This window comes from Podarcis liolepis, assembly GCF_965112155.1.
Source record: "Podarcis liolepis genome assembly, chromosome: 2".
Lineage (NCBI taxonomy): Eukaryota > Metazoa > Chordata > Lepidosauria > Squamata > Lacertidae > Podarcis > Podarcis liolepis.
In genome coordinates, this window is record NC_139555.1 from 76308405 (window position 1) to 76328110 (window position 19706).

A 19706-nucleotide genomic window follows, 5' to 3' on the forward strand; every position below is an offset into this window, starting at 1 on the left:
GAGGTACCACTATATTAAATAAAATTGTAGCATTAAAAAAATTACTCTGCTGTTACCAAAATCACATATAAAGCCCATCATTGTTTTATCATATTGTAGGTGGTGGATCTGTGGTTGAGGGATCATGGATCCTGAGCAGTAACATATTTTGCTATGTGAAGGGCTGCGGGGTGGGGGGTGAGACTTAAATAGTGCTTGACAGCCCTGAAGTGTATTCCATTGTTGTTATCCTGCTGGGTTGGGTTGTTTTATGGAAATGCAGTGTGTTGGGGGGTTGCTATGAAGTTACTTGCAGCAGCAGCTCAATTGAATGCTGGGTGGGATGAAAGAACTGAGGACTTCAGCAGAGTTGTCTGGATGTCAGGTCTACCTGTAAAAAAAAGACAGCAGGTCTATCCACCAAGAAGTAATTGGAAAGGTGGACCTGCAACAAAGGTGTCTCAGAGTCTACACCTACACAGGTGCCACCACTGCTAGACTAGATGTACAAAGAGGGTGTGCGAAAGTGGTCACATGAAGGAAATGTCATCATCCGTTTCCTCACTGAAAAGTTTTTATTTATTGTAAACCTCTCCCATTGGCATTGCAATTGGCATGCCCTTCCGTTTCTGCTTCTCTTTAGTAATGAGCAGGTGTGGCCTGCAGTGGTGTGCAATTTATTGTGAGGGAACAAAGGAGGAAATGCAGCAACATATTCTTAAGTTTAGCATGTAGTAACAAGGCTAGGAAATGTGGCATTCTGCCACAAACGTCATTTTGCTAGCATAGAAGCTCATGCTGAAAAAGGAAACAATTCCAATGAACAATAAATAGCTAATTAATTTTCCACATGAAAAAAAAGTGTTGCATTTCCAAACAAAATGGCTTTGATGAGGAAAAAGCTGGCAGGACCTGCAAGAGACCGTGGCATCTTTCCTTCTGATCATTGTTGTAGAATCCTACCAACTTCTACACATTTACAGAAATAAGAAAGACAGTTAAATGGGCTAAGCTGCAGTCCCTGGGAGGGATCGCAGAGACCAGAGAATCCTTTGGGCCTCCCTTTCTGCGGACAGTGAGGCCCATCCTGAAAGAGAGAGGCTTCATCCATCAGGAGGCAGACCTCTTGACTCACCCAAAAGGATGTGCTGCAGGAGCATGCCACTCCCGCAACCCACACCTTGGAATGAAGGACACACTCAACACCAGCCCTGAAGCTGGCCTAGTTTATATATTTCCTGCTGGCAATAAAACTGTGTTTAAGGAAAGAAAAATCAGAAAGGGAGAGGTTAGGAGCCACACTCTTTTTGAATTGCTCTGCCCATGTGTAATGTAGGATTATATCCATGGGTGCAAGCCATTAAATAAACTGTAATCAGTTAATCATACAACTGATGAATAGATTACTCTCTCCATTAAAGTTGTTTTCTGTCTGTTCCCGGTTTGCCTTTCTCCAAACTGTCATTTCTTTGCAAACACTTCTTGATGACCAACAAAGGGAAGGAAAACATCAGCCCAGAGAACAGGGACAGGCCATTTCCTCATCCTCCAAAGGCCATCCGTTGAGAGCCAACATCCTGTTCTTCATACCAACGGGAAGGTATTGCACTGCTTTAATTTGAGATAACCTGCAAGCAACCTGCATGAATTCTAAGGAATTCATATTTCCAGTGGCGTAGCGTGGGGGGTGCAGGGGGGCCGGCCGCACCGGGCGCAACATCTGGGGGTTAGGGTTAGGGTGCGCAAATCCACGGGTTAGGGGGTGCAAATCCACGGGTTAGGGGGCGCAAATTACTTGCCTTGCCCCGGGTGCTGACAACCCACGCTACGCCACTGCATATTTCAGTAGAATAAAATACATTCTAAGAAATAAAAGCTCCAAAAATACAATTAATAATCATCCACCATCTTGCACAGCACATTACAACTGCTACAACGGGCAAACAAATCATAAAGTAGTTCACCAAGATCCTCAACAATTTAAAAGCAGCCAATAGGGGAGAAAGTTTGTGTCCTGGTTACCTCCTTTGCCTCCTAGCACTGGCCAATATCATTTTTAGCCCCAGTCCCCTATTTGGTTGTCCGAGATGCTGATGTGATACCTGGTCACCTGTGGTTTCTGTGTGTGCTCAAGAAAAGCAGGATTACGTGATAGAACTCCACAACAGGGGTTGTAAGGAAGAAGTTCGTTGTCAGAGGTGGATCTTGGGACTTTTAGGTTGCAGTCCTACACAGCAGGTATGGAGAACCTGTGTTCTTGAACTCCGGCTCCCATCTGGAGGGCTACAGGGTGCCCCACCTCCCGCTATACACGATTACACGGGAGTAAATCTCACCGAACACAGTGGGGCTTCCTTCCCGGGAAGCAGGCACAGAACAGCGCTGTTAATCCCAGAGGTGTGCACCTCCAAGTTGGGCGGCGCTGTGGGGACGGAGGGACGGGGAGGCTCTGCACATGCCCTGGGGCTTCTTCATCCATGGCCCTCGGGGAAATAACCGCCTCGTAGGACAGAGCCAGCCCTGAAGCAGAAGCAGGAGGGAGGTGCCGGCAAAAGGACGGCCGCCGCCGCCGCGGAACTCCCATTTCGCTCAGGCGCTCGCAGGGACAACTGGAGCAAAAGCAGCCGGAGGAGGAGGAGGGGGCGGGAGGAGGCGTGGCCGCGGCTCTTCGATTTCGGGCAACGCGAGCCACTCAGTTGTGAGGCGCGGAGTCGTCCCGGTGGGTCTGTGGCAGCTGCTCGCGGGCTGACTGAGGGGAGGAGGAGGATGGCCTGCGCCCGGAGCCCTTTCCTGACCTCCTGCGCCTTCCTGGCGCTCTTTCTCCTGGTGCCTGGCGGTAAGCGACGCGCTACGAAGTTGAGGGGGACTTCTCTGAGACCCTGGAGGCAGAGGGGGGGGGCGAGGGCTGCCTGCCTGCCTGCCTGCCTGCCTGGCGTCAACAATGGTGGGAAGGGAAGAGGGACGAGGAGCGGGTTGCTGGCGGGTTGCCCCGGGAGAAGTTCCTCCGAGGGGGAGCCGAGGCGTCAGCAGCGGGGAGGCGCAGAAGTGGCCGGCTCTGCGTTTCAGCGATCAAGAACCAGCTGGTGGCGGCTCGACGGTGCTTTACGCATCCGCTATGGATGGCAAGGGGCGGGGGGAGAAGGTTAAGTAAGGCTCCCTTCTCGGACATCGGGCAACTTCTAAGAAAGGGGATGCCTTGAGCAGACATCCAGGGCTGTCGAGGCGAGGAAGAAGCCGGCGCTCCCTCTGTCACACAGAGACCTGTTTTCCTTCTCATGTTTGATTAAGGGGCGTTCTCAATTGGTTCGTGCTTCGCCGAGGCCCCACTCGTGGCTCATCGTGCGTCTATGTGTCTGAATCTCCCGGTTTTTGCATTTGCTTTCTTAAAACCTCCGAGGCCTCTTTTGTGAGATTGTTCTCAAGTGTCACTGCCATCGGCCTCACCAAAATCCGCTTTTCATATTCCCAGACTGGCGCGTGGGGGGGGGGGGGCGGGAGCGGTTAACACCCGATTGTCTACTACGACTAGGTCTGCTGCGTTTCAGGATTGCGTGTCTGCACCTCAAGATATTTATAAATAAGACTTCTTGTCATAAATAAAAGACAGCGAAGGTTTGAACATTAGCAGTATTTTCAGACTATTATTATTATTATTATTATTATTATTACGAAAACCGCCCATTCCACTCTGGCTTAGAGCTATTTGGGGGATAATATAAGCTAAGCGTTGGAAGTAAAAGAATCTCTGCTCCCTGCAGTTATCTGTCCCAAGCCTATAAAAAGACACAAATGTTGGAGTTAGGAGGCTTTTGTGTTCCAGTACTGAGGCCAAAGTAATCTGCTGTATGTCACTTTATGACAGGGTTGCCCTTGCTAGGAGAGGTGCAGTAGATTTTGAAGCAGGCAACTGAAATCCTAGGAATGGAGTAGAGGGGACTTGGACAACAATGGTGAGGCAGGCAAGGTTAGACTAGAGTGGTTCACACAAGGCCATTATAGAAGAGGAAGAAAAGGAGGAAGCACCTTCTTCTTCTTCTTCTTCTTCTTCTTCTTCTTCTTCTTCTTCTTCTTCTTCTTCCTCCTCCTCCTCCTCCTCCTCCTCCTCTGAAGGAACTAACAGTTGAGGAAGAAGTTACTTGACCAAGAGGTGTTTCACACAAAATTATTAATACAGTTGCTTAAAGTTACACTCTAAATTTAGGCAGTGTGAAGAAGACGAGCAACAGATACCAATGTACATGGTGACTTACAGTAAAAGGGAGATGAATGTATTTGACTAGATTCACGTAGATTGCCGTGTTCGTGTGACACAGTCGAAATAAATAAATACATTTTAAAAATTGTCCAGTAGCACCTTAGAGACCAACTAAGTTTGTTCTGGACATTTTAAAATTTTGTTTATGTATATGGCTAGAGGCACTTAAAAGGTAAAGTAGAAATGTGTAAGTTGTGGTCCTAAGCTAAACACAGCTGATCAGGAGCTCAGTAAACTTCCTGCTTTTTTTGTATAACAACTACTACACAAAGAAAGCACACATAGTACAACCCAAAGTATATCTAATTAGTATAAGTCAAAGCATGCTGTGCCTTGTTAGCCCCCAGAGGCCTTCCTGAGGGGCCAGGCTTTGCATTTCTGGTGTCACCATCTTTCTGCCTTTGCCATAAAACAGGGCTGGGGAACCTTTGGCCTTCCAGATGCTTTTGGACCCATCAGCCCTAGCCATCATGCTCAATGGTCAGGGATGATGGGACTTGCAGTTCAGCTACACCTCGAAGGCCAAAGGTTTTCCAGCCCTAAAATACACACCCTCCCACTAAAACCACCAGACTTTTGTTGCCAGGAACTTCAAAAGCAAGGGAGTTGGTGAGCACCTGGCAAGTCTCAGGGGCATGGTTGGGGGCCTGCATTCAGCTCATCAGGGCCCCAAATAATGCAGGCCTGGGAAAACATTTTTCTGTGCAGAGAACAGAGGGAAGGAAGAGAAAAGGGTGGTAGATGTGGACATACAGTAGTTAAACATCCATGGGCTTTGTTGCAGTTTTGAGATGAAGAATGGCATGGACACATGTTACATATGCTACTTCATATGTAAAGGACCCCTGACCATTAGGTCGAGTCGCGAACAACTCTAAGGTTGCGGTGCTCATCTCACTTTACTGGCTTCTGGGTACAGCTTCTGGGTCATGTGGCCAGCATGACTAAGCCGCTTCTGGCAAACCAGAGCAGCGCACGGAAACACCGTTTACCTTCCCGCCGGAGCGGTACCTATTTATCTACTTGCACTTTGATGTGCTTTTGAACTGCTAGGTTGGCAGGAGCAGGGACCAAGCAACGGGAGCTCACCCTGTCGTGGGGATTTGAACCGCAGACTTTCTGATCGGCAAGTCCTAGGCTCTGTGGTTTAACCCACAGCGCCACCCACGTCCCTCCACTTCATATGTATAGATGTACATATGCCAATCTAGGCTGTCTTTCAGATGTAAAGCTGCTCTGTGAGCAAAGGGTTTGTTTGTTTGTTTGTTTGTTTGTTTGTTTTAAAAGGTGGGGTGTGAAGGCACAGGAGATTAGAGGCCCCTGAAGATTAACTGAGGGTTTCATGGAAAAGATTGAAAGACGCTGCAAAGTGGGATTTTCTGCTTTGTGCTTACGTGGTGCCCATGGGAGTGGGAAGCCACCCTTTCTCGTTTTCCCAGCACATTTGATGGAGCACCTCCCACTTTTCTCATATGCTTCCCCATCCATGATTTACGTTGTTCCCAACACAGCTTTTTATAACACAGGAAATTTCCATTATAGAAGAAACTGAGGCTATGAAAGGAGCAGTTGATGATCTTGTGCAGAAGTGGGGTTGAGGGAACGCAGCATAAAGGGAAGATTTTTGTTTTTGTTTAAAAGGTTGTCATGGACTTTTGCTGCAGGGGCAAATACACACTTTAAACCTGAGGCTGATGCCTAAGGGCTTAAGAAGTAGTTGCTGGTGTTTGAACAAATCAAAACCAGGGTCTGTGATCTGAAAACAGAGGTGATGTGTGTACTTTTGTAACCCAATAAAATATTTAATAAAAACAATTTTAAAAAAAGAAGTGTTGAGAGTGAAGGGCACGAAAACAGTTATAGCAACAAAGGTATTTGTATTTAAAAGATTTATAGTCTGTGTTTCTGTTTTTCAAAAAGTGCTTAAGGCAGCTTTGGATAAAAGTTAAGCAATAACTCACCACAGAAAAATAAACATTAGAAAGCTATCAAACAGAGAGAAAATAAGAGCTATATATAAGGAAACGTGTTTGATTTGTGGGAGTATTAGAACATGGAGTAACTTCCCTGTGGAAGCGGAGAGAGAGGCTGAAAACTTTTACCATTCTCAGATAATATTATGCTACTAAATAACAAAAGTAAAAAATATTTGTCAGTAGATGTAGCAGGATGGACTAAGGCTATAATTCTGTATTCATTTACCTGGAGGCAAGTCTCATTGCACAGTGTATTCAAGTGCACTGTAAATAATGCAAAAGTCAATATAAAGTACATTCTCTTCCCTTAAAGGTTGGGCCAAGGAATCCAAGTATTAACACAATACAGTATTTTCTAGAAGGGCCATACATTTGTTTGGCTTTTTTTGCACACTGCTGCCACTAAATAAATATACATTTAATGCTGCTGTCTCCTTCTCTATGCTTCTTGAACTAGTGCATTCTTTGTAGCTGAGCAGAACATTTTGCAAATGATATCTGAAGGAAACAAGTGTTCTTTTTAACAAATCAAGTTGTTACCACTGAAAAGGGGAGGGAAAACCCAACATTCCACACAAGGAAGTACTCAGGTATGTTTCTCTAGTCTCATTGGCCATTAGAGAAAAAACTGGTGGTTTGTCACTCAAAATTAAAGGCTTATTTATTCATATTAAATTTGTAATATCATAACTTACCATGGTGTGTGCATACAGTGGAAGTCCTCTGTGTAGCAGTCATGTATATCCCAGTGTGTATATTAGCCCAGTTATTCATCGACCTAGATTCTGTCTGCAAATGGTAAATTCTGGGCTGTAGTCAACCTAGTCCTCACAGAAGGCCCAATGAAGTGAATGAACCTAAGTTAGTTATGTAGCAACTTTATTGCACCAGGACTTCCATTAGCTCAATGAGGCTTCCCCCTTTTCTCTTCCTGTGCCCCACAAATTGACTTGGTGGAGGGTCTTGAGAACCACTGGAACAAGGTGGGGTGTGGGGTAGGACAGGGCAGTTTGTTTCATCTGTTTGTGCTGATGAAGCAATATGCTTAGTGTTACATTGAATTTCCCCCACTGTTTATTTGTGCTACCTTTGCTTGCACTCCCTGCACCCCCCCCATAAAAAGGGCTTGCAGTTTTTTTTATCTGTTTCAGGAATGAAAAATTGTATCATGCCAATTCCAAGGTTGCAAGACTGTTTGTCTTTATATGACTGTGCTTTATACTGCATAACCTTGACTGTAAAACTTGCAAAGTTTGTAGCCTTTCAGATGTCACTAATCTTTGACCTTGGCTGCATACTGGAATCATTTTTACATTTTTTTCCCTGAGACCATTCTTGAAGCCATTTAATGCCGCAGGCCTCTGAGCCTATATCTGCGACAACACTATCTAAATCTTAATATATAATTTTCCTTTTGTGGGACGACTTCCACATTTCAAGCCTTAGTTTGTGAGGCTGTGAAAAGTGATTCCAGAGGGAACACTCGCAGCTCAGGGGCGTATAGCACAGGTTCAATGTACGGTTCGATCCCCAACATTTCCATGCAGAGCTCTGAACAGCCTGTAACCTAGAGAGTGGCTGCCATTCAGTACAGAAGGGAGTGAAAGGTCTCCCTTTCCTTCCAATGCACCTACGCTCCTAGTGATTAAAACTGCATGAGCGATATGAGATCATTACACTGTGAAAAGATTCCTTCAGTTGATAAAGGAGTGTTCATCAACACCCATGTAACTATCCCGAGCAGCCTATTTGATCTTTTATAGGGTGTAAGTAACCAGATACTTTATAACTGGAAGTACTGTGATGGACTTCTATGACATTTTAGCAACTAAGTTGGAGTCGTAATCTTGGGCAGAAATGTGGCTTTGAGCATGACAAGGCTGTTTAGTTGTGCACTGTGGTGGAGCGTGTCCAAACACAGGCCAGGAGCTGGGGCATGCCCTGAAGGAGGCAGGGCACAAATGGAGCTGGCTGTGGCTCACCTCACCACCACAGCTTCTCTCCTCTGTGGAGGAGCTGCATGTGGCACATCCCCACCCAGGAGAGGGGCAACAGCTCTCTGCCACTGACTCCCCTGGGTCAGACATGACCCAGAAGTGGAGCTCCACTGAAGGAAGCTGCCTCTGCAGCTCCAGAGCCAGGGTCTGATGGGAACCTATTGTGGGGGCTCCTGGTCACTCCTCCTCCAGAAAATGTGCCCGGGGCTACGTGCTCCTATGCTACACCACTGGTTGTGCAGAGTGATCTCTGACCCATGACACTCCTCCTTTAGTCCTTATCTGAAAGTTTTACTGTAGCCAGTACATAATGCAGCAGTGCTGGTCTCTTTACCATGATTAACATCAGTACAGAAATAACATTCACTACCCCAAGATTAATATTGATCAAGGAAGGGGAATAACCACAGGAGAGGGTAGCATGTAAGCCTGCAGCTCACTTCTGATCTCCTAACTATGGCTAGAGGACCAATAGTGTAAGGCCTTCTATTGCAGTGCTGGCGGAGAAGTATGTTCTGTGCTCCTGCGTTGAATGGTTGGTTGGAGATTTGTGTATTTATTTATTTATTTATTTATTTATTTATTTAATTTATTTCTGTACCGCTTAATACAATAGCACCTCCAAGTGGCTTACATAAAACCGACAAAAATGCTACTTCCTGAAAACCAAACAAATACAAGCTAAAAATAGAGCACAACCATATGTCACAGATAAAACTGTACAAAGAAATAATTAAGAGTAAGAGCCCATGAAAGCTTGGGTAAACATGTGCATCTTAAAGAGGCATTTAAAAGCCATTTCCGTCTCTGCTTCACAGATTGCCCAAGGTGGGTGCTACCATGGAGACAGTGACAATCTGCTGTTTGCGGAATGGCCAGCAGGGTCTCCTTGGAAGATCTTAAAAGTTCAGCTGGATCTGTACTGCAGGAGGCAGTCGAGAGCTTTAAATGGCAGAGGCAAAACCTTGAAGTTGGCTTGATAGTTAGTAATCAGGCAGTGCAGATTTTGAACACCCAGTGTAATATGTGTAAGGCTGGTTGTTCCACTAAGCACCCTAGCAGATGCATTTTGCACCAGCTGCAGCTTCTGAACCACTGTATTCCTGCATGAAGTGCACTACAGTAGCCTAATCACGAGGATAGCAGTGTGTGTGGGCCAATGTAGCAAGACCATCCCTGTCCAAGAATGGTTGTGCCGTAGTTGGTATGCCAACATTTGCAAAGTTGGTAATAGGTGCTCAAAGCTACTGAGGTCACCTGGACCTCTTGTGACAGTGGTGGATCTAGCAAGACTCCTGAACCATGCATATGTAGCTTCAGAGTGAGTGCAACCCCTACAGGCTACACAACACAGTTTCCAGACTTGGCAACCACCCATCCACAGGGTCTGTTGTATCATGATTTACTAGTCCTCATTTAGCCTATGACTTCATCTAGACCCCAGTTTAGGACACACACAGCCTCTCCTGATTCAAGTGTTGCAGAAAAAATAGAACTGGGTGCCATCTGCATTCTGATGACACCATGCCACACGTCCTAATGACCACTCCCTGTGGCTTTGTGTAAAAAAAGTTTGGCCAAAACTGTGCTCTTTGGGACTCCACAGATCAGTTGTTGGCATTTTTACTTGGAAATAAGTTTCATTATATTCAGTGGAGCTTGTTCTGTGGTACAGGGGCCCCCAACCTTTTGGGGATTTGTAGGTACATACAGAATTTTGAAAAAAAACCACCAGTCACAAAATGGCTATTATGCAGCATTTGCATGATTTTCACATAGGTTGTCCCCTAGCCACTATCAACTTTCAGATTACATCTGTTTTTCATGCACTGAATTGTAGAACAATCACCTATCCAGCACTTTCCAGTGCCACCATAGCAAAAGAACATTGATCCAGGTCATTGTCCTCATTGATTTTTACAAGGCATCTCCCCTCCAAGCCACCATCAAATTAAAAGAGGGTCTTATGACTCCAAAATCCCGCAAATCCCCTAGACGCAATCAAAAAACAATGGGAGAATGACGTAGGCTATGAGATTAACGCCACTCAATGGACCAGAATGTGGTCTAAACCCCCCTTTAAATCCATATCAACGAAAAGAAAAGAACTCACCCTGAAACTCACCTGCAGGTGGTACCTAACACCAAGGAAATTAGCGCTAATACACCCAGGAACCTCACCAAAATGCTGGAGAGGGTGCACCTCCACAGGCACATACCTCCACATGTGGTGGGAGTGTCCCAAAATCCAACTATTCTGGACAACAGCCATGCAAGAAATATGTAAAATAACTAAGCAAGTAATAGACATCACCCCAGAATTGGCCCTACTAAACATCTTCCAAGACAACAATGCCCATTTACACCACAAAGAACTCATAACCCACCTGCTCTCAGCAGCCAGAAACACCATAACCAGACACTGGAGAGACCTGTCAGGAGTAAGCATGGACCAATGGTACCAAATAGTATGGGAAACAGCCCTCCTAGAAAAATTAACTAATAAACTGAAACTGACACGGGGACAAACAGAAGAAGACGCCTTCACCCCGGTATGGCTCCCCTTTATCACATACACAGCCCAACAGGACAATGACAAAAATCCACCAACAGCATACAAATCAATATGGCTAACCTGATCCAAAACACCCACCCACCTCACTCACACACAAAAACAAAGATCACCACAGCCAATCACAAGCAAACAATCACACCCTAGGCCAACCCCAACCTCTCTCACCACCAAAGGAACACAAGTGAACAACACAAGCAACGCTGACACCAAACTCTACATACATTAAACATAATAGAAATACCGCCACCTGGCCCCACCCCCATCCATCTTCCCTCTCTCCACCCCCCCTTTCTTTTTTCTTTTCTTTTTTCTTCACCCCCTAATGCCTCAACAAATGAAACGGATTTGTAAAAATGTTACATGAAAAAAAAAATACGAGGCACTACACTTCTGTAAAACAAGAAAATCCTTAATAAAATATTTTTTAAAAAAAGAGGGTCTTATGAAGGCAGTCAAGAATGGGATCACAAGTTGAACCTACACAATGAATTGAACCCACACAATAGGTTTGGCATGTGCCCCAACCTCTGCTCGCCACAGGGGAAAATACTGTCGGGAGGGTGGGTGTGAAGTAGATCACAGAGGGAAGGAGAGCAAAGCCACAGGTGTAGAGGTACCATACTTTTGCCTCACTGAGTTATTTAGTTGGGGAGAGTTGCAGAACTGCTCCCAAGCCAGTCAACCCATTTCTGTGGGGTCTTTACAAAGCAGATCCCTGAGAAGATTTCCAACCCCTCCCCACAGAGCTGGGTTGGAAGTATGATGGCTTTGCTGCTGCTAAAAACAAGGAATGCCTCCATCTTCTGTCTCTCCCCGCCCCCGTCTCTACAAGATAAGAAAGCCTATGAGCCTTGCTCCTTTGCCAAAAACAGTCTCCTCTGTTTCATCTCCCCCCACCCCTTTCCCCGCATGGCACCCATAGCCACTTGCATTTCACACGCACACATTTCCCATTTCACAAACCACATCCACCATAGCTCATTGTCTCCTTTACTCTAGCTAGAATTTCCAAGGGAAGGAAGGAATTCCAACCAGAGAGAAATAAGTAAGTAAGGAGAGAAGAGCAGTGGCGGGATGAAGAAAGCCTTCGGTCAACTAGCCAGTTTTTGTTTCTGTGGGTTCAGGCTTTCTCATGGATGCCAGGGAAAGCCTTACTGGGTGCATGTGCACCCACAGGGACCATATGGTGGGGGGAGGGGACACCACCCAGCCATAGTGATTGCTTTTGCAAGATTTCACCCTTGGGATACCTCTCTTTGGGAGCCACCAAAGCTTTCAATATGCCTCTCTGTCGGAAGTAAAATGCATGTTTTAGTGAAACTATTTCTCTTTTCTTAAGCATCCTGGGTTCAAAATAATAAGTGATGGACTGTAGGAAGGGTTTAACTTGCTCCTGGCAATTGCTCTCTAAATTGAACCCCTGGCTCCCCACTTTGAATATTTAATTGATGATGGTGATGATATTGAGACAGACCAAGCTTCATCAACTAATGTATCTGCTGCTATAATAGGAATATAGGAAGCTGCTTTATACCAGATCAGACCATTGATCCCTCTAGCTCAGAACTGCCAGCACTGACTAGCAGTGGATCTCCAGAGATCCAGGCAGGGGATCTCTTCCAGCTCTACCTGGAGTTTCCTGGGACTGAAGCTGGAGACTTCTGCATGGCATGTGTTCAGCCACTGAGTTATGGCCCTATTTCCCCATGGCTACAATCTTTAGAAAGATCTTTAGAGTCTCAGGTTCTTCATGAAATGGGCAGCGTCAAGATGTTAGTCAAGATTTTATGCAATGTGATTATATGTAAAAGTAATAAAAATGATTATATAAAAAAAATAGTACTTTTAAATCAGCTTGGTATCTAATATGAAATTCCATGTCTAGCATAATTGTATCTATCTTGCTTTCAACTACAGGCCCACCCAGACTTCCTTTTGCACCATGTTTTAAAGCTCTGTGTCAAAGCAGCGCTTTAAAATTTTGCCCTGGCACTTTCCACAGGAAGACACTCGTTTTAATGCTGTACCAGAGCAAATGGCATTCCATGGAAAACCCAGTTGCCGTTTTCTCTAATTCAGTGGTGAAATATGGGACCCCAAAACCCCACACTCGAACACAGAGCTTATGGCACAAAAGGTGTAATGGGTGAGCCCTCCTTGACATAGCTCTGAGAGTCAAGCAAGGAAGACCTTTGATTAAAAAGCACCTCCTCTTCAAATGCACAGGAAATAAAGCAGTGGTGTGGTCTGGTTCCTTCCTTCTCATGTGCAGGAAATGTGTTAAAAGGCAGCAGCTTGAGAAAAGGGGAATGGGGGAAAAGTAGCAACTTTTATTTCCTCCTTTCAGGCAGCATCTCCTAAGTGTTCAGTGTTGTCTTCTTGGTCTACAAGAGAAACAGCCTGGATTTAGACTAAGACTTTATTAAGATACCTTTGAATTTCAGGATGAATTAGGAGGATGCCGCCATTGTGTTTTGAAGTGATAATTTATCTTTTTCCTCCTGTGTTTTTTCTGTATGGTTTATCAGATCTATAGCAGCTCATTGGCCTATACAGTATTTTAGTCTGTTCCTTTAAATTGACAGCATTTCCTTAGGACTCATAGCTGGAATCCAGTGATCTGTACCCCCACCTCCACCTGCTCTGTATAAAGCAACTTTTGTGCAGAGAAACAACAAGATGTTGTAAAAGCAAAGTACAAAAATCTGGCCCATTTGGGACTTAATGTCATTTAACAGACCAGGATAACAGGCCAGAATTATTTTATCTGAACCAGATCAAAGCATTCAATTCAGAGCCTAATTAGACATTTTGTTAAGCATGTGCTTGCATTCAACATGTAATTTTCAGAAATGCTAATAGCATCCCCTGGTGGGCTGATAATTGGGATCGCAGCGGGAAAAGTGTCCTCAGTGTCATGTCTACTTTAGCCCTTATAAAGGGTTTAGAGTCCTCTCCAAAGTATGCAAACACTATGGGCGCAATCTCTAGAAATGCAGGCTTGTTGACAGTTGTTATAAAAGGCAGAAGATTGTTATAAAAGCACATGTACCCACTATGGGAAACAACTGGGGGGGGAAATGTTTATGTCTGGCCTGGGCATAATTAGCTGTTCAGGGCAGCTAACACAATCAGTGCAAAAATCATTAAGCAATAAGACTTGCAGCCAGGCAACTGTGTGAAGGACAGCAGCCTAAACACCATAGATAACAAACCCCAGATTACTTCAGTATCAATAGCAAACTATGACTGTTTGGATGGACTCCCTCCTTGAAGTCTGAAAGGCCAGCAAAAATCTTCTTCAGGGAGTCAAAATCATTGGGGCAGTATTGCAAAGTTTCTGTGCCTGCTGGCGACTGCTCTTGACTTCTCTAGAGCTGTAGTAGACAATTTTCAGAAGTGGGGAGACCAGCACATGGGAAGGGCAGCCAAACCAAATGTGCACGTGTTTGTTAAACATGCACTTGTCAGTATGGGTGGGAAACTTTGTTTACTCATTGGAGTGCAACCACTACCCCCCCCCCCCGCTAGATCACTTCCACTGTTGGAGCTGGACTGGGGAGGGAATCAAAGCAGTGGGGTGTTGAGGGGTTAGTTTTGCTCCTGTCCTCCATGCACCCCTTCACACCTGTGAATATTCAAACTGACATATACATGTTAAACAGACACAGAGATGTCTGACTTGGTCCTTGAATATGCAGTTTCCAGGCCATGAATACTTTTAAATATTGTAATCAGTGCCTTCAACTAAGCCTGGAAAATAACTGGCAGCTGATGTAGGTTTGAATTAAACATTGCTAATTATAGTTGTCTTGCTAGTTTGCTTTACAGCGTTTAATCATATGTGTCAACTTGTGGAAAGCAAATCTATTTTTGAGTTTCATTTCAATTAAGTTTGAAATAAGCAGGAAGAAACCAGTGCACAGCGGTGGACCCTTCAGAAGGCTTAGAGCTCCTGCTTATCACAACAATAATGGAGTGAGAGAACATTTCCCCCCAGTTTGAGGTTAATGTTGCAATCCTGAACAGACTTAGTAGAAAGTCAGGTTGATTCTTTACTGTTTGGCATGTTTCCAAGTACCGTATTTTTCGCTCTATAACACGCACCAGACCATAACACGCACGTAGTTTTTAGAGGAGGAAAACAAGGAAAAAAATATTCTAAACGAAATAGTGGATATATGATTTTTGTGATTCATGGTGTGGCCACAGACATGTGATCTGACAGTGAGTTTGGAGTAGCCCAATGCAAAAATCCTGAGGATCCATGTGGATCCATGCTTTGTAACCACGGAGGAGGAAGGGGAACCATGGATCCTCTGCTCACGACTGCAGCAGATCCCCCCCCCCCCCGCCACCTGCAGGCATTCGCTCCATAACACGCACAGACATTTTCCCTTATTTTCTAGGAGGAAAAAAGTGAGTGTTATGGTGCAAAAAATACGGTAATATCTTGCTGTGAGGTTCAATCTTTTGAATTACCCAGTTTATGTCTGGCTGCGGTATTAGACTGGATGAAGGCCGATAAACTGAAGACAGAGGTATCATGAGTGAGTGTATTATCTGTCTAGAGAAGTGGGAGAAGTGGTGCTCATCCTGTGCTTGATGAGATAACACTCCCGGTTCCTCCAAGAAAAAGGTTTTCACATTGTGGGATGGCCCTTGATCTATCTATCTTATTAGAAGCATAGGTTGCTTCTGCAGTATAGAGTTCCTTATACCAGCTAAGGCTTGTGGACCTGTGAACACCTTACCTGGACAGAGACAGTCTGGCCTCAATTAACCTTCTCAAGGTTAGACTAATGTAATGCACTCTGTTTGAGGTTGCTTTTGCAGATGGTTTGCAAAGTCCAGTTAGTGGATTACTCACTGGGGTTGGCTTCCCTGTCCATTTCCAGACCCAATTCAAAATTCTGGCTTTCACCTTGGTGGCAGCTGGCACTGTACATCAAGATGCAGATAGCCTTCTGTAGGTGCCCCTACCATCTGTGGTGAGTTTGGTAAGCCACCAGGAACTAGGGGACCTTTCCAGTGCTTGCATCCTAACTATGGAGTGCTCACTTCAAGTTCAGAGCATTCTGCCTGGCACTTAACTTGTTGTTATGTTAGACATAGGACAGAACCTTTGAGATGAAATTTTAGACCTGTTTGTTGCTTTTCCCTGTCTTTTGAGATCTTGCTGCCTTTTAGGTTTTGTGCATTTTTAATAATTGTTTGGATCTGTTTTATTTGTAGTTTAATTCTGCCCTAGCAATTTATATTGAAGTGTGATATTAAAATAAATAAAATAAAATAGCTGTATTTTGTTGAGCTTTTCAGGCCAATATATTTTGGGACTATCCAGAAGTACCGCTTCAGCCTGATACCTTGGAAGAGATTTTATTTCTGACAGTGTTTAAAAACTGATGATATGTTGTTGTTTTTTACTTTTCAACTGATGTTTCAGATTAACAAAAATACTTGGATCCAGTGAGCAGACTCCCATTCTTGGGATGCTGTCACTGGCAGAAGAAGGTGAAGTGGTTTTTTGCAGAATCCTTCTTCCTGTTGGCCCTCCTGAAATGAGGTTGGGCAGCCCTCCAGAACAGTGTGAGAGATGATGCAGGGGTGCACAGGAAAGGAGAAATCAATGATAGTTACATTCTTCCCCCACTCCCACTTATACCAATGGGAGTTTCCACTGGATTGAAAGCTGTTCAGTGAATGGAAGGAGCCTTTCCTTTTGTGGAAGAACAAGTCTGGATTCAAGCCAAAGACTTGTGATATCATGATTGCTCCTCCAGAAGAACAAACAGCTGCTTTGGAAAAATTATGGGGAGGAGAAAGGCAAGGTTGGATTAGCCATCTCCATTGACACCATTGTTCTCCAGTTCTGGAGCCCCATACAGCAATTTTTTAAAACAACAACCATGAGACCCCGATCACAGATCTCCCACATCATTTTTGTTTGTGCCCTTGACTCAAATTACAGCAGTAGCCTGGGAGATGCATCACACACAGAGAGTCTGCAAGACAGAGACAGAGAGAATACCCAAGGGCTGTCTCAAAAACCACACTTTAAGGGCAGAATATAAATGTTTAAGTAGTAAATAGTGGTTTTCTGCTCTAGCCGATAATCAAAGCAAGAGAAGGCTGAACTGGTGATGCAGGCAAGGACTATATTCAGAAGTTTCTTTTAGCTGCCCAAACCAAGGAGGTGGTAGCAGCCATTTTGGGGCACCTAGCTGTTTATGCAGATAGCACTTCTTTGGTCACAGATTGTTTCTTTCACGATGGATTGTAGAAAAATGTAAGCCATGTAAAACACACAATGCTTGGCAGCTCTCCTCCCCCATATACATTTCCCTCACGGGTTTTACTAGATGCTCATAAATACTACTTTCAATAACCTTTTCCTTCTGAATGAGATCATTCTCTTCCTTCCAATGATGTACTATTTAGGGTTACAATTATGCAGGAGTCAGAAGCTTGTGCATGTTGGTATATAATTTCCAGGAGATCCAAATAAAAAGAGGCTATGCTGATTTGTAGTGAATTTGTTGTGGAACATGTGTAGCGCAATGACTTGTTTGTTTGACTTTATTTTCAGGTTTCTGTGAAGACTGCATAGAACACACCAATTTTAATGGAATTCTGATATCAGCAATATCTTGTCCAGCATTCTGCTGTGGAACTTGCAACAACCGATATTGCTGCTCAGACGTCATGCAAAGATTGGTTAAATATGAGCAACTTGTTTGTGATGCAGAAAGGTATGACTGGAGACTCAGCTCACTGTGAAAGTTTTGCTTGACACTTTGCATATTAAATTGCTCATATTGACTTGGATGCCACAGTTAAAACTGAATTCCGTTGTGTGCCCATCATACCTGCGTTTTCTTTCCTTGGGGATAATTTTCAATTTTGTCGACAAAAATCTTTAGAAGTGTAAGATAGTCTTCATGTCCTTACCTATCTTGGTTTATAAAAGAGACCAGGTCTTGTGTGCCTACATGGGTCTTGAGGATTGAATTGCCTTCATACAGGGAAATGTGGTTCTACCCAAGTTTAAGATGGCTGTGCTAAAGCCATTTTATTTTTAAAAATCCCCCTTTGACCCAACAATGTTAGATAATGATAGGCCAGTGTAAAATGCTCGGTCTTTGGAAAGCTGCTTGAGCACATTTGTGCCATTTCAGTATCTTGGATGAAATGGATTATCCAGTTGTATTTCATTCCGACTTCAGAATGGGGCCAAGAGGACTTAGGCTGCCTTATTTGACAATCTGTGCCAAAAGAATAGATTTTTTGCTGGGGCTGGGTGGGGGGGTGGGGGAGAATGCATCCCTACCAGTTCTACTGGTCCTCATAGCAGTTTTTTAAATTAAAAAACCCCATTATTGATAACGGTATATTTCTAGACCACCCGTCAGAGATAGGTCTTTGGGGCATCATTCTGCAATATGTCCTTTCTGGGAGGTCGTCTGGGGGGGGGGGACGGGGACTGCTGCTCAACATATTGGCCATTGCCCTATGACAGCCTTCTCAGCCCAGGCAGCAATATATGGTGATGTGTGGTGTGTTGAGAGACACATTCACCGACCTCCTCCTTTTCAGGCAGACACAGTCTTCCTCCCACTCCATTATCAGCCATGCACACTGCCACCCATGCACTCGCCCCCTGCCTTCTCAGCACACAGAAATGGAGAGGTTTAAACCTCCCTTCCCAGACCATGGGAGATCCCATCATGTTAACTGGTTAATTGATGCTGGGAACAAATAAAGGAGCCATGAGCTCCTCAGCTTTTCCCAGAACCGCTGAGCTACAGAAGGAAAAGCTGCAGAGTGGGATTCCAGTGACCCACTGCATGTCTTCCCGCTGCCTAGAAATCTGATTCTGGCAGTCTTGCTACCCTCAGGGTTTATAAATTGAAGCTTAATCCAGACAATAGGTTCTCTTTGTGGCAGGGTTAGCCTTTCCTGAGGCATGGTGGTTTCTGCCTGTTCCTGAAGGAGTAGCACTCACTTTAAATTTTAAGGTTTGGAGTTTGAGGGGAGTCCGGGATGGACCTCACCTTGCTGCTGTGGCCAAGGGGGATTTGACCCAGTGCCAACTGCTTCCCCGTTTCTGGTAAGGCCAGACCAAATCATAGTGACACATGCTTGGTTACAGCAAGACTGTAGGCTATTGTACAGGGCCTTTGAAGATTCCATTTAGTTCAGAATGCGGCAACTCTGGTGCACACAGGAACAGAGCTTCATGTGTATATTGCACCCATTTTAGAACTTTTGCATTGGTTATTACAAACACAGCTCCAGACATAATTCAAAATGTTAGTTATTACTTATAAATCCCTAAATGGCTTGGGTCCTGAAGTGCTGTCTCCTCCCATGTAATTTCCCCACACGCTTAAGAACTGAGAAGAAGGGTGCCCTTCCCTCTGTCGGGTTGCGGGTGACTGCTAGGTTGTTTGGAATGTGTGAGAGCCTTTTTCGTGGCTCTTTTTTGTGGGGACAGCTGCATACCAGCTGCATATTTCTCTCCTGTGGAAGGTTTGTTTGGCTTTCTCTCTTCTAATGTTCTACCACCAGATGAAGAATATTCTAATTAGGCAAACCTTTTATGGGCCTTTTAGTATCTTACTGTGATGTTTTAGTTACCTGGCTTGCTGCTTGACTTACCATGGTGTTGGGGGTTAGAGGTAAATGTAAACAATCTTGTTTTGTTTTGCATTTAGGGATAAAATTTAGTATACATGGGGTGCTTCAGCATTTAAAGGTGCATCTTAAACACAGTGGCTTGAATCCCAAGTGAATGGAAGGAGGTTTACAGGAAAAAGGTTATTTACTCAATTTAGGGTCATTCCCATTCTCCCAGCAGTTCCCTGGGCCCAATTCCACTTTGCTCAGGAGGTCTAACCCTTCACAGATGTTTGAGAGGCACT

At 44.6% G+C, this 19706-nt stretch overlaps 1 protein-coding gene across 1 annotated transcript in view; it reads left to right on the forward strand.

Annotated features, from left to right (window-relative positions):
* The first annotated feature begins 2614 nt into the window (after nt 1–2614).
* The window catches only part of SHISA5 (shisa family member 5), a 37902-nt gene continuing 20810 nt past the window's right edge, over nt 2615–19706 (forward strand). Inside the window, exons 1-2 of the mRNA XM_083489054.1 lie at nt 2615–2815; nt 17372–17534. Of these exons, the coding sequence (XP_083345180.1) occupies nt 2746–2815; nt 17372–17534 (233 nt within the window). The 5' untranslated portion in view covers nt 2615–2745. The remainder of the gene's footprint in view (nt 2816–17371; nt 17535–19706) is intronic.